The sequence below is a fragment of the Danio rerio genome, chromosome 9 (assembly GCF_052040795.2).
Source record: "Danio rerio strain M-AB ecotype USA chromosome 9, GRCz13ab, whole genome shotgun sequence".
Classification (NCBI taxonomy): Eukaryota; Metazoa; Chordata; class Actinopteri; order Cypriniformes; family Danionidae; genus Danio; species Danio rerio.
In genome coordinates, this window is record NC_141029.1 from 42,534,043 (window position 1) to 42,550,145 (window position 16,103).

General features: G+C 32.3%; 2 protein-coding genes across 4 annotated transcripts in view; both read right to left on the bottom strand.

Moving 5' to 3' along the window:
• bard1 (BRCA1 associated RING domain 1) overlaps window positions 1–10,503 on the bottom strand; it is a 51,365-nt gene extending 40,862 nt beyond the window's left edge. For both annotated transcript variants that reach the window (XR_015499749.1, XM_087268233.1), the window contains exons 1-2: window positions 10,345–10,503; window positions 2,375–2,508 (exon numbers count right to left, since the gene is read on the bottom strand). The gene's annotated coding sequence lies outside the window, so the exon portion shown is untranslated. The remainder of the gene's footprint in view (window positions 1–2,374; window positions 2,509–10,344) is intronic.
• Window positions 10,504–12,385: 1,882 nt separating this feature from the next.
• abca12 (ATP binding cassette subfamily A member 12) overlaps window positions 12,386–16,103 on the bottom strand; it is a 161,131-nt gene continuing 157,413 nt past the window's right edge. For both annotated transcript variants that reach the window (XM_087268247.1, XM_087268246.1), the window contains 2 exons: window positions 15,391–15,528; window positions 12,386–13,244 (listed from right to left, as the gene is read on the bottom strand). In XM_087268247.1, coding sequence (XP_087124373.1) covers window positions 13,149–13,244; window positions 15,391–15,528 — 234 coding nt within the window. In that variant the 3' untranslated portion in view covers window positions 12,386–13,148. The remainder of the gene's footprint in view (window positions 13,245–15,390; window positions 15,529–16,103) is intronic.

The window sequence follows — 16,103 nt, forward strand, 5'->3', positions numbered from 1 at the left end:
AGACTGCAGCCTTCAATAATCTCTGATGTCCTTATCTGTCACTGATCCCTAACCTTCAAAATGTGCACCTTTAAACAGTGAACAATAAGCTCTGACAACATTAAAGTAGTACCTAATCATCCCCTGCTGACGTTAATCTTATAAGGACGGCGGAGCTAGAGCAAAATATGCTGTGTAAAGGTGTAACGAGCACATTATTGGACAGTTTTATCAGTGTCTCCTGCCTTGCTGTTGTCTTTGATGCTCCAGCATGAGTGAACCAACCTGACCCTCCACCAACTCAATCTCCAGCTCAGCGCTAAACACCCTGACCTGCGGCCACAGACCAGTCTGTCGGGCGCACATCTCTCTGCCATCGGCTACAGTCAGCAGCTCAGAGACTCAACTCCAGATACTATGGAATATTACATTGTGTAATTATAGTCCTTATCAAGCTAAAAGTTCAGTTTTGGGTTTGGGTGTTGAAAAGAGAGAACATCAATTGAAGTTTATAGTGTTGTTCAGTATATTACACTGAAGAGTGGAATGCTACTTTAATGAAATGACTGCAACGAATTACATTTCATAATTTTACAATAGGGTGGCACGGTTGCTAGTGGTTAGCACAGTAGCCGCACAGCATGAAGGTTGTTGGTTCGAGTCCCGGCTTGGCCAGTTGTCATTTCTGTGGATTTTGCAAGCTCTCTCCGTGTTGCCGTGGGTTTTCTCCGGGTGTTCCAGTTTTCCCCACATTTATTTTATACCCTTATATTGTGTGTATGTACGTGCATTTACTAATGTATATACCTGTCCACAACACATTAAACTCTGCCGCCTATTGGTTAAAAATTATAAACCAATAAATCATTAATTTGTTAATTGTTTTCATGATTTTCTAATATTTTAAGTGAAAAAAAATATCAGAAAGGCTTTTGGCCTGTGGACTGCTTTGCCCTTTCTACCTCTAGACTGCTTTACTCATTCTGCCTCTTCACTGCTTTGCTCACTCTGTCTCTGGACTGTTCTGCTCATTCTGCCTCTGGACATTCATTTTGCTTTGGTTTAGTCCCTAATTTATCAGGGGTTTACCACAGCGGAATGAACCCTTTCATCTGCAAACTGGGAAACATCTATACACACTCTTCTATTCACATACACTATGGCCAATTTAGTTTATTCAATTCACCTATAGCGCATCTCTTTGGACTTTGGGGGAAACTGGAGCACCTGGAGGACACCCACACAAACACAGGAAGAACATGCAAACTCCACACAGAAACGCCAACTGACCCAGCCGGGGCTCGAACCAGAACCTTTTTTTGCTGTGAGACGATCGTGCCACCCACTGCGCCAGCGTGAAGCCCTAAAAAGTGTTTTATATTACATAAATATTTATTGTCAGGGAACAGGGAAGACTGGGGTTCTCTCCTGAAACTGCTGCCCTGTGACCCGGCCCAAGATAAGTGGTAGAAAATGAATGAATGAATTTAATCAAACCTTTCCGCTGAAGTTTTAAATAAAGTGATAAAGTCATTGTTTTGTTCGAGTATATACTTTTTAAATGTAAAAAAAAAAAACATTTTTATGTAGTGAGTAGTTATAAACTTTTAATTGATTGAATTTATAGAAAAGGTACTATAATGCGAGATATCATTATTGGGACATGGGATTATATTTATATCATAATATGACGCCCTAAACAAGTGTAATAATATTTCACAAAACAGAATCCTAATTATTCCAAACTTCACCCGTTACTTCTCTTCATTCATTACTTTTACAGTCTGAAAAAATAGCTTTGTATTTCAATACTTATCAGTGATGAATAGTTCTATTCTGAGCAGCCAATACTGCAGTCTGAGACAAAAGAAAAAAGTAGCTAGAGCTACTATGGAAAATTACATCGCATAATTATAGTCATTATCAGGATCAAAGTTCAGTTGGGGATTTGTGTGTTGAAAAAAGAGTGAACATCAAATGAAGACGTCGATAGTGCTCAGTCCAACACGCTCAGGAATATAATAATATGTTAAAATCTTTAGCACCAAAAAAAAAAAGGAACGTGTGACACTCAACAATGAAGTAAGAATACAAAAAATTCAGCTTTGTATAAATTAGGGAAAAAAGTGTTATTATAGATTTATACAGTTTGTTAATTTAATAATAATGCAATAGAAACATTTAGTTTAAACTGTAAAATTATTGTCACTATTGCTGTTTTATTGTATTTTTCATAAGTACCAAGAGTCTTGGTAAAAGATGACATTTAAAATTCAAAAAAAGAAGTCCAGAACGCTCAGTGGATTACACTGTCATAATATCAGTACAACTATAAGATTATACACTATTTATTTGTAGTGTAGAGTATTTGTATGATATGACAGTCTGTTCTTACTTGAGGAATCTGATAGGTTCAGAAAGGACTCCAGCTTGAAGAAAGACTCTGCTCTGTTTCTGCTGTCTGGAATTATGAAAGTCTTTCACTGGAGCAGGACTGAGGAACTAACTTCACCAGATCCTGCACGAGACCTGTAGGACACACCACATGCGTTTAGATTCAGAACCAGCAATGTGCAAAAGATAAATCATGAATTAATCACATCCAAAATAAAAGCTTGCATTTACATGATCTATATATATATATATATATATATATATATATATATATATATATATATTTATATATATATATATAGATATATAGATATATATATATATATATATATATATATATATATATATAGATATATATATATATATATATATATATATATATATATAGATATATATATATATAGATATATATATATATATCTATATCTATATATATATATATATATATATATATATCTCTATATATATATATATATATCTATATATCTATATCTATATATATATATATAGATATATATCTATATATCTATATCTATATATATATATATATCTATATCTATATATATATATATATATATATATATATATATATATATATATATATATATATATATATATATAGATATATATATATATATATATATATATATATATATATAGATATATATATAGATATATATATATATATATATATATATATATATATATAGATATATATATATATATATATATATATATATATATATATATATATATATATAGATATATATATAGACTACAAAATTAAATCGCAAATCAAATCGAAATTGTAATATCTGTCAAAAAAAAAAACACAATTAGATATTTTTCCCAAATCGCACAGCCCTAGCTTGCACTGAATCACAGTACTAAAGATCCATTTTAAACGGTTCATTTTATTTTCAAGATCTGAGGTGAACTACCCCATTATTAGCATATTAACACTGAATAAATCATAGGAGGTACACCTGAGGTGATCATTGTCAGTTTCAGCTAAAAGAAATAGTAAGAAATAGTGCAATACTCGACACTGGAAGTCAAACTTACATACTGCACCTTTAATTCAGGAACAAAACACTAGTGTTGCTCTGAGATTAATTTTTAGCTCTTCAGAACTATTTTTGTGTCTAAAATATACCTCACCCAATATTACCTTCATGTTTAATGAACAGATGATTAAATCAAACTTCAAAATTTAAAACGCCAGAAAAATAAAGTTGTCACATTGTAGGGCTGGGTCGATAGACAATGCCATCGTCCATCGCCAATAGCCGATAGACATCACAATGCTGAGCCAGCATCATGATCCTCCGCCTCATCCCTGTCACAGCAGCAACCCGCTCACGAAAAATACACACTTAGGCCTCGTTTACACTAATACGTCTGGCATTTTAGAACGAATCCACGCCCACACTGGCATTTCACCTAGCATTTCCCTCCTTCCACACTATATCGCTAACTATACTATAAACACACACCACGTGACCACACACACTCTGTCATGCAATGCAGCGTATGTGCGCATCTGAGCTCCAGTAGTCAGCGGGCAGTCAGTCAGAGAGCAGTGCACGTCAGACAGTTTTTTTAGGGATGTACCGGTGGATCGCATTTCACTATAGTTGTTCATGATATTTAATTAATCTGATCTCTATCTAACGACTCTTTTCATCTTTTAAACCTATCAGGTATAGTGCCACAGCATCAGAACAGAGCTTCAATCTTTCGCTTTCACGCTTGTACTTAGTATATTTAGCGAAATCTCAGATACTGTTGGTTGGTTCCTGTTGGTTGTGCACCTTTTTACCAACCAAGTTTCTCGATGTCATTAAAAAGACACACATCACTCTGCATATTCATGCCTCATGAGTCTCACGGAAAAAGTGATTGACAGGTGTCATTTGTGTGTAACATCTTTATTTATTTATGATTTATGGGTAAAACAAAGACCATGCAGGTCAGGTAGTTGAAACGGTAGGCTACAAACATGAATTTGTTTTAAATTAATTAATTATTTATAAATGATTAATTCAACGCCGCCTACAACGACGATGCCATCGTCCATCGCAATGTTTTACATTAGACATCGTACGATGCCAAAATGGTCGACATCGCCCAACTCTATCACATTGTAATCTTACTATTAGGGATGTCCCGATACAACATTTTATCTTCCGATACAATACCGATATTGCAGCCTTCAGTACGAACCGATACCGATATAAATCCGATATCTGCACAAATCATGAATACTTTACTTTTACCTATTTCGCTGAGTCGAATGTAAGAACGGCAAGATCAAACTGAGAACAAAAGTCAGCAACAGTAAGTATGGAAATAAACTACCAATTTATTAACTACTGGTTGCATAAATGTGAACCTTTTACATAAGAATACATTTAAAGTAATTATAGAATAAATATTAAGACCCTGAAAAATATCTTAATTGAAGAAACAAAATATATATTTTTTGAAGTGCAAAATACCAATAAAAGGTCACTTCAGTTATTTACTTTTTACCATCACCAAATGGTGGAAACAACTGAGAGCAGGAACATAAGAAAAAATATTGTTAACTGATCAACTGCTAAAGGTTGAGTGTCTAAAGTTTCAATTTCACACACAGCTTCTTGGTGAATTTGTGATCCAGTTTCGAGCTGAAAAATATCTTTTACACAGGGGAGCAGAAATCGAGAGTTATTGTTATAACTTATTGTTAAATAAATAAAAATGTGCAGTATTGTTAGTACAAACATTTACATGATCAGATATTTAATCTGTGTTTGTATCATAAGAAGATTATGGCTGTATCAATGTTCCCAAACAAAACATTATTAATTGTATAATAATATATATTTCACATATTCTAATACTTCACAATATTACTGTTTTTACTTGTTTCTTTAAAAAAAAAACAGCTTTCTAAGTATAAGAAACATCTTTCAAATGCTTCACTTTTGCCAACTTTTGACTAGTACTAGTCGTATACATAAAATGTCATCCATAAAAAGATGTTTTTCATTCATAAAACCAATACTTCTTTTAATAAGGTATCTTTTACATTCACTATTGGAAATAACAGCTTTGTAATTCAATATGTATCCCTGATAAAAAGCTCTATTTTGAGCAGCCAATAAAAGACAACAATACCCCATTTTAAAAAAATCATAACAATGTCTTAATTTAGTACTAAAGAACCCTTTGCTATCATCTGTCTGCAGTCAGAAAAAGGGCTGTGCTACATTACTGAAGTGTAGAAACTGCAACACCGTGCCTTTGTTTTTGAGTATTGAGCACGTTTGCATTTCTGAAGTCAAATTCTGGCTTCAAAAAGGCTGTGAAGAAACCGCTTTCTCTAAAGTCTATTGTTCGTTTGAGAGATAAAGCCTAATCGCAATGACTCGCACATATCACTGCCCTGGAAAGAAGAAAGCAAAACAGAATTTAACCAGGACAGAAAGTGAAATGGACGAACACTGCAGAAGACAAGCAGAGTCTCCAGCCTGAGAAACAGAGCTTCACTGACACCCGACTGGCAGCTTCAATCAACAAAAAAACACACCAAACAGCGGTTTCATCTGCAAGACGCTGGCCTTTTAACAAGAGTTTCAAGCGTAAAACCTCTTCTGAAACTGGTGGATGTGAAGAGGAGGGGGGGTAGAAAGGATACCTTAAATGCTTGATGGTGGTAAATGTCTAGAAAAGAGTATTATGGGAAGGTGAATCCAAGTTTGAGAAGTGAAAAGTGCCCTGCCAAACTGAAAACATGATTATGTGAAATAAGAGCACAAAACATGAGATGTAACCTGTATATTGAAGCAAACTGGCTGCTAGAATTAATAATACTTGCATAGTAATTATTTACAGCACTACAAATGTCTTCTCTGAAATCCTGGATTGAGGCAACGCTGGCATACAAAAGCATCAATTAAAAAAATAATAACAATAATAAGACGTTTCTGTGATCTGCAATGATGCAGTAAAATAATGACTGTCAGTTTAATGTGTTTGTTAAGCAGTTTATATTGTAACTGTTTTCATGGACTTTTCTGAAGATCGTGCTGCTATTATTTTATTATTAGTACCTGGGTACTTTTAAAATCATTACACTCATAAAAACTCATTGTTTAAACGAGCAACGCAAAACTCATTATGTTTTATAATATCAGGGCCTCCCACACATGGACTTTACATGGAAGGGCCACCCAGATATTATCGGCTGCCCAAGTATATTTAGTGACACATTTATTTTACTAATATCAACATCCTTTTACACTTTTTGTATCCACTTAATATAACCAAACATCCGCAATCGATTAAGTCCTGGAAAATCGTCTCTCGTTTACCAGCATTTTTCGGACTTAAAAAATTAGTCCGGGCTGGATTTCTAAATCTTCTAAAATGTCCGGAATTTAACTTTTGCTTTCACTTTTTAAAGCTTGTATGCGTTTTTGCGTTACTCTTTTATTAAACACTACTTTCCGCCTGGTTTCAAAGCTGACAGTGCACGCACAGCCACACCACCAAGAGAAAAAGTAAATAATAGATTATTTAATCTAATCGACTCCGAAAAACATTACTATATACTCAAAGAGGACAAAATGACATCTAAACTGGCTGCAAAATATATGTACACCATTAGTGGTTACTCAACACATTCGCTTTATTTAAAAAAAATATATATATATATATATATATATATACTAGTTTTAATCTTGCAATTATGAATTTTTTTGAGATCTTGTCTGTTTTTATTAACTTTTCTGTCATTTATTTATCATTTGCTGTTTATTTTATTAATTTGATGATGTTAATATATTACATAGGCTGTTTTATACTCATATCTAAATACTTTGGCATTCAAATTTGCTTTGAACTTAAAGGGAGAGAAAAGCAGATTTATCTGTCAGTGGCTGCACATTGCTCCTGAATAACAAAAAAGTATTTTTTTTTTTTCCAGTCCTTTTTTAACAACCTTTTTTTATTAATTCAACCCATTAAAAAGAAACAATGTATAATAGTGTCATAATAAATACAATTATTATTAAAAATTACATTTTGTTTTGTTTGTCGCATATAGTAAACTATTTATGTGTAAAAATACATTTGCTAGGGCTGGCCAATTAATCGAAAGTAATCGAAATCAACATTCAGAACCTAATCAATCTAATTTTTCTGGGTCGATCTTTTCAATTACTTTCTCTACCGCAACCATATATTTAATATAACAACAAAAATATTTGAAAAATATGTATAAAGTAATGATGCAATCCATTTAAATCGCTAATTTTAAGTGTAGCAGAATTTAACGGATGTACAAACAATTATCTTTTAAATTATTACACATCTTGATACTTTTTTTTATTAACGTGCATTTTTTTTTATAAATGGGAAAAAAAAGCAATAAAACCAGTGACACTAAGAATCATCATGAGAATCACAATGGTACCCATAAAAAAGTAATACCAGTAAACACTAAAAATATGCTGTAATACAGTGGTTCCCAACCTTTTTCTTTGGGGCCCCCCCTATAAACATATACAAACACTGGAGCCCCCCCACCATATAAATACACACGCATGCACGCACACACATATGTACTGTGTATATATATATATATATATATATATATATATATATATATATATATATATATATATATATATATATATATATATATATATATATATATATATGTATATATATATGTGTGTGTGTGTGTGTGTGTGTGTGTGTGTGTTTGTGTAATATTAATATATAGTAATATGTATAGAAAATATTAATTAATCAGTTTTAACTTGTCTTGGCCTTCAATAAAACCAAAATTTAGGTAGGCTTTGTCATACTGTCTAATCTTTTTCTTCGCCTCTGAAGAATCACTGCATTTACGTTTGTCTGCCATTTTTGTTTTGATTTTGCCTTTACGACACGTTGACAAGCAGATTGCCCGAGTGAGCAAAATTTAAATAATTATTTAGAGTTATTTATTTTAATTATTTTCACTATTATGTTGGAATTTTAAGCATGTGTTTAGATTATTTTTTATTTTTTGGGCTGCTCGATTTTGGGAAAAATCATAATCACGATTATTTTGGTCATAGTTGTAATCACGATTATTCAAAACCATTGCCAGTTAAAGTCAAAATTATTAGCGCTCCTGAGATTTTTTTTTTTTTTTTATAAATATTTCCCAAATTATGTTTAACAGAGCAAGGAATTTTAACAGTATTTCCTATAATATTTTTCTTCTATTTGTTTTATTTTAGCTAGAATAAAGACAGGTTTAAATATTTTGAAACCAATTTAAGGTCAATATTATTAGCCCCCTTAAGCAATATTTATTTTTGATTGTCTGCAGAATAAACTACTGTCATGCAAAGACTTGCCTAATTACTCTAATTAAGCCTTTGAACTGCACTTTAATCTGAATGCTTGTATTTTGAAAAATATCTAGTAAAATATTATGTGCTGTCATTATAGCAAAGACAAAAAGAAATCAGTAATTAGAAATGAGATATCAAAACTATTATGTTCAGAAATAAGTTAATAAAATATTCTTTCCATGAAACAGAAATTGGGCAGGAAAAGGTTTGCTTATATTCAAGAGGGCTAATAATTCTGACTTCAACTGTATACATACGTTATTTTCCACCCTGCAAAGGAAGGAGAAATAAATACAATAGAATAAAATAAAAATATGAAACAAACTGTGCTTTAAGCATCTTCACTGTAAGAAAAACACTTTAGCTTCAGCATTCCTTCAGTCAAGAGCAGCGAGGGTTTTCTCGTTATGTTTGTTTAATAATGATAAAAACAGGCGGCAGAAGGATTATAGCGCGCTGTATCTTTAATGGTTTCTCTTTCACGTCTTTTGATCCGCAACTCGTTTGTTTATTACACAAATGAGGGTTAATGTAAATAATCACTAAACACCGCGTTTTGACACCTATTTGACCATTAAAGCGTTCACGTTAAGATGACTTTAGATGTCTGCGCTCCTCTGCTCGTCTCAGTGTGTGAATGAGAGTGAATGCTGACCGGCCACATGCTTCTGACTGCGTGATCGTGCTGCACACACACATAAGCTCTTTCGCGCTTTTAAGAGCAACACGTGTACAACTGTGGCGAAATATGATGCAATAATCATTTATTTCGATTAATGCTTTTTTATAATCGTTTGAAACCGAAATCTAAATCGGATTTTCGATTAATTGCAAAGCCCTTTATAATAGTGGACCATTTTTATGCCTTTTTCTACCTCAATACTTATCCTCTCCCGCGACCCCCCTGTGAACTCTGGCGCCCCCCTTAGGGGGGCGCGGACCCCAGGTTGGGAACCACTGCTGTAATATATCCAACCACATGTTGAAAATCATGGCATACTCACTAAATTAAGTAGATTAAATTAAGTTAAACTATTGTAACTACACTGCCATGTGTCCGTTATGAAATCATGAGATAAATGTGACACATTTCTGAAAACTGAAACATGACAGTGGATTTACAATAGAGGTCTTTCTTCATACATCGATGATTAGGAAACACACACACACACACACACACACACACACACACACACACACACACACACACACACACACACACTCACTCACGCATACGCACACACAGTTATAGCTTTTCGTAATCCGTTTGTATGCTTAATATAATGTGATATACATAACGTTGCTATAACTTTACATACTGTAATATGTAATCAATCACATTCTTAAATAAATAGAACAATAAACGTATAACATGGTATGCTAACTATTAACATTTGCGTTTTAAAGTAATATATACAGTCACAAATCGAGTCTCTTATGAGAGGTCTGCAGATCAGTAACGTTATCTTAATGAACTTGGCCGAAAGTTACGTTAGAAAAGAATGTTGGATGTAAACAAGAGTTGCTTTCATTTTGAAACTAAAACCACTGTAAAAAAAGGACTAAAACTTACCATCGTGCGTACAGCAGAAGATATTGCAGCAGTGTAAACTTTTCACCGTACAGTATGTCAAGTTTTCCCGATGTTGTTTGTTGTAGCACATCAGCACAATGCGACCCATATGACAGGACTGTAAACATAAGTAGTTTATATATCGCGCCAACAAAGCAGGAAGAGAAGCGGCGAGGTTTAGCGAATTTACGCTCTGATTGGCCGACTAGGCTTTAATTATGAAGTTGAGAAGCAAGCAAATAAAGGCCCTCCTTTCATCTCGTATAGCTATGTCTTTAACCCGTTTTTAAATGTTGGCAAGACAGTATATTTGATTATAAAACTGTATTTATTTATAAGAATAAAATTACTGGTGTTAATCTCAAGATAATGGATTTAATTACATTGCTTTGACTAGCCATTATCGCTCAAAAAAATATACATTTATATATATTCATTTCTAACCACAAAAAAAGGAAAAATGTGTAACATTTAATAAGCATTTAGATTTTTTAATATACTCGAAAACTAAATAAATGAATTTACTTGCAGTGCAACTGGGTTTGAAATGGTCTGACATGAAACCTTTTTTACTTTTAATTTAAATGTGATTTTACTCGACATGGTAATATAAATATGACAGTTAGTAAAGAAAAATAATTATAAATATAATTTAGACTTTGTGGTTTATAAGTTGTTTTGTTATGACCTGCCATTACCTTGGTTGTTCGACCAACATTTGCATAATATGCTATAGTATGGTATAGTATAGTATAGTATAGTATAGTATAGTATAGTACAGTACAGTATAGTATAGTACAGTATAGTATAGTACAGTATATTATAGAACAGTACAGTACAGTACAGTACAGTACAGTATAGTATAGTATAGTATAGTATAGTATAGTATAGTATAGTATAGTATAGTATAGTATAGTATAGTGAAGAATCTAACTAAGGATCTGGGAAACCTTGTAGCAAACTTAAGTGTGTGTTGTTTTAAAAAAGCAACCATTTATCTGTGTTGTGTTTTATTTTTATTTGTTTATATTTATTTATTCTTCATTTAATCATTTTATTTTATCATGATTTTTAGTCATTTATATAATTATCATTATATCATTTTATTGCTCATGATGGTTAATAATATGATTATTATTGATTATTTGTCATTTTATTATGTTTTTAATATTTTATTTTTAATATTTTCATAGAATTACTGCTTTATTAATATTTATTTTTTCCATATTGTTATAGTCTTATGACACTTGTTTTCATGAGTAAGAGATAGGAGAAAGTCTCCATTTTAAGGTCTGTGTTGTCTCTGGACAATGTTGTGAAGCATTAATTTCCCATTGCTGTTGCTTGTGGTATAATAACACTTGCTGGATTTATCCTGGTCTGACGAAGTCCATGAATCCACGATGGCGCATTGGATAGCGCTGTCACCTTACAGCTAGAAGGCTGCTGGTTCGAGTCTCGGCTGGGTCAGTTGCCGATTCTGTGTGGAGTTTGCTTGTATTCCTGATGTTCGCTTGAGTTTCCTACCGGTGCTCCGGTTTCCCACACAGTCCAAAGACATGCGCTTTAGGTGAATTAGGTAAGCTAAATTGTCCGTAGTGTATGTGTGTATGTCTTGGTCCTCCAGATTGAGGGTTGAGCATCTACAAACCCACCCTAAAAAAACTAGATGTTATGAAACACCAATATGGTGCGGCTAAACATCAACTTCAATACAAATGGCCCTGTAAGTCAGTTTATCCGAATACAATACATTTTTTCTTGTCTAGAAAAAGCTTCTTGATCTAAAAACTCTCAGATATTTGGGCTAGAAACAAGACAACAAGTTCACCAATGATGATTGACCTAAAAGAGATCTTTACCCGAGCCCCCATCATATGTAAAGAGGGAAGAGAAAGCTTGCCTAAAATTCAGTTCATAGCAAAACTGGATACCTCATCCCTCCCACAGCACTCAATACACCATGCAAAGCAACGCCATACCTCGACTCATGACACAAAGAACCAATTGTCCATATTCAATAAGACAAACGCTCAACAACTGCATGTGAAAAATAGCTTTAATGTAAAAATAAGCTTGGTGCATTTTTTAAAAGAGGAACCGTGCCTTGAAGCAGACAGAGAAAGGGCCGATGAAATATTCAGTACATTCTTGCACAAGAGATGTGCCTTCAGAGGAAATATTAATGAGAGCGAAGATGTGCAGACATTGAAGAATCATTTATATCTCCGAGCCAAAAAGGTCTTTGTGATTTATATCAACCCCAGACATGGATGCAGGCCGGCAGTTTAAGAGTACGGACTTCTCGCATACATATTTCATTCTGCAACCAGTAACACATTGTTGGTTGTTCGTGTCAATTATTCAGATTTCCATTACAGTACCTATATATCTAGTAGTAGAGCTAATAAAACGTCAAATAATTTACTAAATAAATGCCTTCATTTTGTTGGAGAAGAAGCAGCAGTGGATTAGTTTGAGGACAAATGATCGGCTAATGGATTTGCATGTAAACTATGTAAACTAGAGTAGACTTTCTGCATACTTAACCCCACCACTTCCATTAAATGGTCCCTTTAATGCTGATCAGTATAAGAGCAGAAAGAGAGTCATTTACACATAATTCCTCATAATAATAATAATAATAATCTTCAATTAAAATCCACAAGGTATTTGGCGACTTCATTGTTCAATACAATACATATATCTTTCATTAAAATCACAACATTAAATTAATATATAAGCTATAACTGATTTTCTTTTCTTCGCTAATTGTCATAATGTGCAAGTGTCGGGCATCAGTCTTAAGTGTTGAAGGAGTCTAGGCTGTCGATGTCGGATCCTTCAGTGGCCTCAAGTCCATCTGTGTCCACTTTTGCCGTCGCAAAGTTAATGAACACCTAAAAAGACAAATGCAGACAATTGTTTCATTTCAGAGCTTCTGTTCATTTCTTTATTTCTATATATTAATTTCTGCCATCTTCACAAACAAACATTTGGCCGTTATATAGTGTATAACTATAGCACTTCTTTGTCTAGTTAGCACTTCTTGTGTGTATTGGCTTTTTTTGTTGAATCACTGAATGCCTCCTCAGTTGTAAGTCACTCTGGACAAAAGCATCTATGCTTTTAATGACTATAAATGACTAAATGTAAATGTGTATAACAACCAATGTTCTTGCAATTATATATATATATATATATATATATATATATATATATATATATATATATATATATATATATATATATATATATATATATATATATATATATATATATATGTGTGTGTGTGTATATATGTATATGTATATATATATATATATATATATATATATATATATATATATATATATATACATACAGTTGCACCCTATATTCTCCATCCCAGTTTGCACTATTGATGCATACAATTGCAGTCAATCTGCTCCAGCCATTATACTGTTGTTTGCACATAAGCCAATTGCACTAGGCACTTTTTGCATAATAAGCACAATTTTAAGAACCACTGTACATTGTTAACATCTGTTTACATTACTCCACGATCAGTATTATATATTGTTTACATTCATAGATATTTATATATTTACATTTCATAGTCATACTTCCGTTACTTCTGTGTATATTGTGTATGTTATGTGTATGACTTCACTGTGGACGGCAAAGTAAGAATTTCATTGTACAGGGAAACATGTGTCATTGCAGTGCACATGACAATAAACAAATTGAATTTAACTGAAGTCAGAATTATTAGCCCCCCTTGTTTATTTTTTCCTCAGTTTCTGTTTAACAAAGAGCAGATTTTTTTTTCAACACATTTCTAAACATAATAGTGTTAATAACTCATTTCTAATAACTGATTTATTTTATCTTTGCCATGATGACAGTAAATAATATTTGACTAGATATTTTTCACTTCTATACAGCTTAAAGTGACATTTAAAGGCTTAACTAGGTTAATTAGGTTAACCAGGCATGTTAGGGTAATTAGGCAAGTTATTGTATAACAATGGTTTGTTCTGTAGACTATTGAAAAAAATATAGCTTTAAAGGCGCTAACAAATTTTGACCTTAAAATGGTTTTTAAAAAATAAAAACTGCTTTTATTCTAGCGGAAATAAAAGAAATAAGAGTTTCTCCAGAGGAAAAAATATTATCAGACATACTGTGAGAATTTCCTTGCTCTGTTAAACATCATTTGGGAAATATAAAAATATATATATATATAAAATTGATGCAATACAATAACCTATTAACGTATAAATCATTAAAGTAAATAAAATACAGTGTCCGTTTCGCAATTCATACATTCATTGACACAAAATTTACTTCAATTAAAAATTTAAATATCTTGTTGCCAACCAATTTTTTTAAACATCTAGTTAATTTTGCACATAAATAGAATAAATAAAATAATTTAAAAATTATATTAATAATAAAAAACAAGCAATAATATTTATAAATTAATAAATAGACATATATTTATTTCATTAATTAAGCAATAAATAATGTATCATTGGAGTATTATTAAAATATAACCTGCAATTATGTTTATTTCTCAACATTTTAAGGTTACATCTCGCAGTTGAAACGTTTTTTTCAACGAATTCTGTTTACATTTCAAAATACTGATTTCTTTCCCTCAGAGTTCACAGCTCACAACCTTATCTCAGAATTTCATCTTTATTTCTTGAAACATCAAGTTTAAATGATTTTATTTGAGAAATGAATCAAATGAACTCAAATTTATCAGTTTAGAATTCAAATCTGAGAAAAGCAAACCTAAAATAGAAAAAATAAAATGTAACATATTGCATTTTTTTATATGGCAGAAATAAGCTTCAGCATTTAAATGTCTTCAAGACACTAAATATAGGACTGTACTTCTATTCTATTATATTTCTTTTATGGCTGAACAAGGCTGTAGATCTTTATAAAAAAAAAACAATCTCTCTTTGCGTTGCACAGAAAAACAGCATGAGGATAAATCAATAATAAATATTGACCAAAAAAAACTCTTTCTGCTAGACAGCTTATGTATCTTACCTCATCCAGCGTGGTCTGGCTGACTGAAAAGTGTTTGATTTGCAGAACTGTCTTGTTGGACTCTAACAGGCTGAAGATTGAAGCCACACCACCAGGAGCAACAGGCACATGATACTCCACCATATTGGAATGATTATCCTTTATGGAAAGAAAATGGATCATGTAAATTAGACAGCAAAATAAAAAACAAGGAGTTACAGCATACATTTAACTCTCCCTGAGGATCACTAATAATGTTATTTAGTGAGTGTTTCCTTAAAACAACAAAACAATTTTAGTGATTTTTATTAGCACTTTCACCGTTACTCTGGCCCAAAAAGCTCTTACATTTTCAAGACTTTTATAAAAACACCTTCTTTTACTATTTGTATTTACACTACACTTCCTGGCAAAAGTCTTGTTGCCTTGATTTGTCAACTTGACTTCTAGTTGATCATTTGATATCAGAAGTGGCTTATATGAAAGGCAAAGGCCTCTAGATTACGCTTATTTTATCAAAATAAAATATGATCATGCCTTGATTTTTAATGATTTAATTAGGACAGTAAGGTCTGACTTTGCTGAGACAAAAGTCTTGACACCTAACAGAAATAATGTACAGTATAGAATATAACGCATGCTGCAGTGGAAAAAGAAATAATATTGTGTATGACTTCAATGAGCTTGGTCCATACATGTCTGCAATGACTTAAATAACATATTAATAAAGTCAT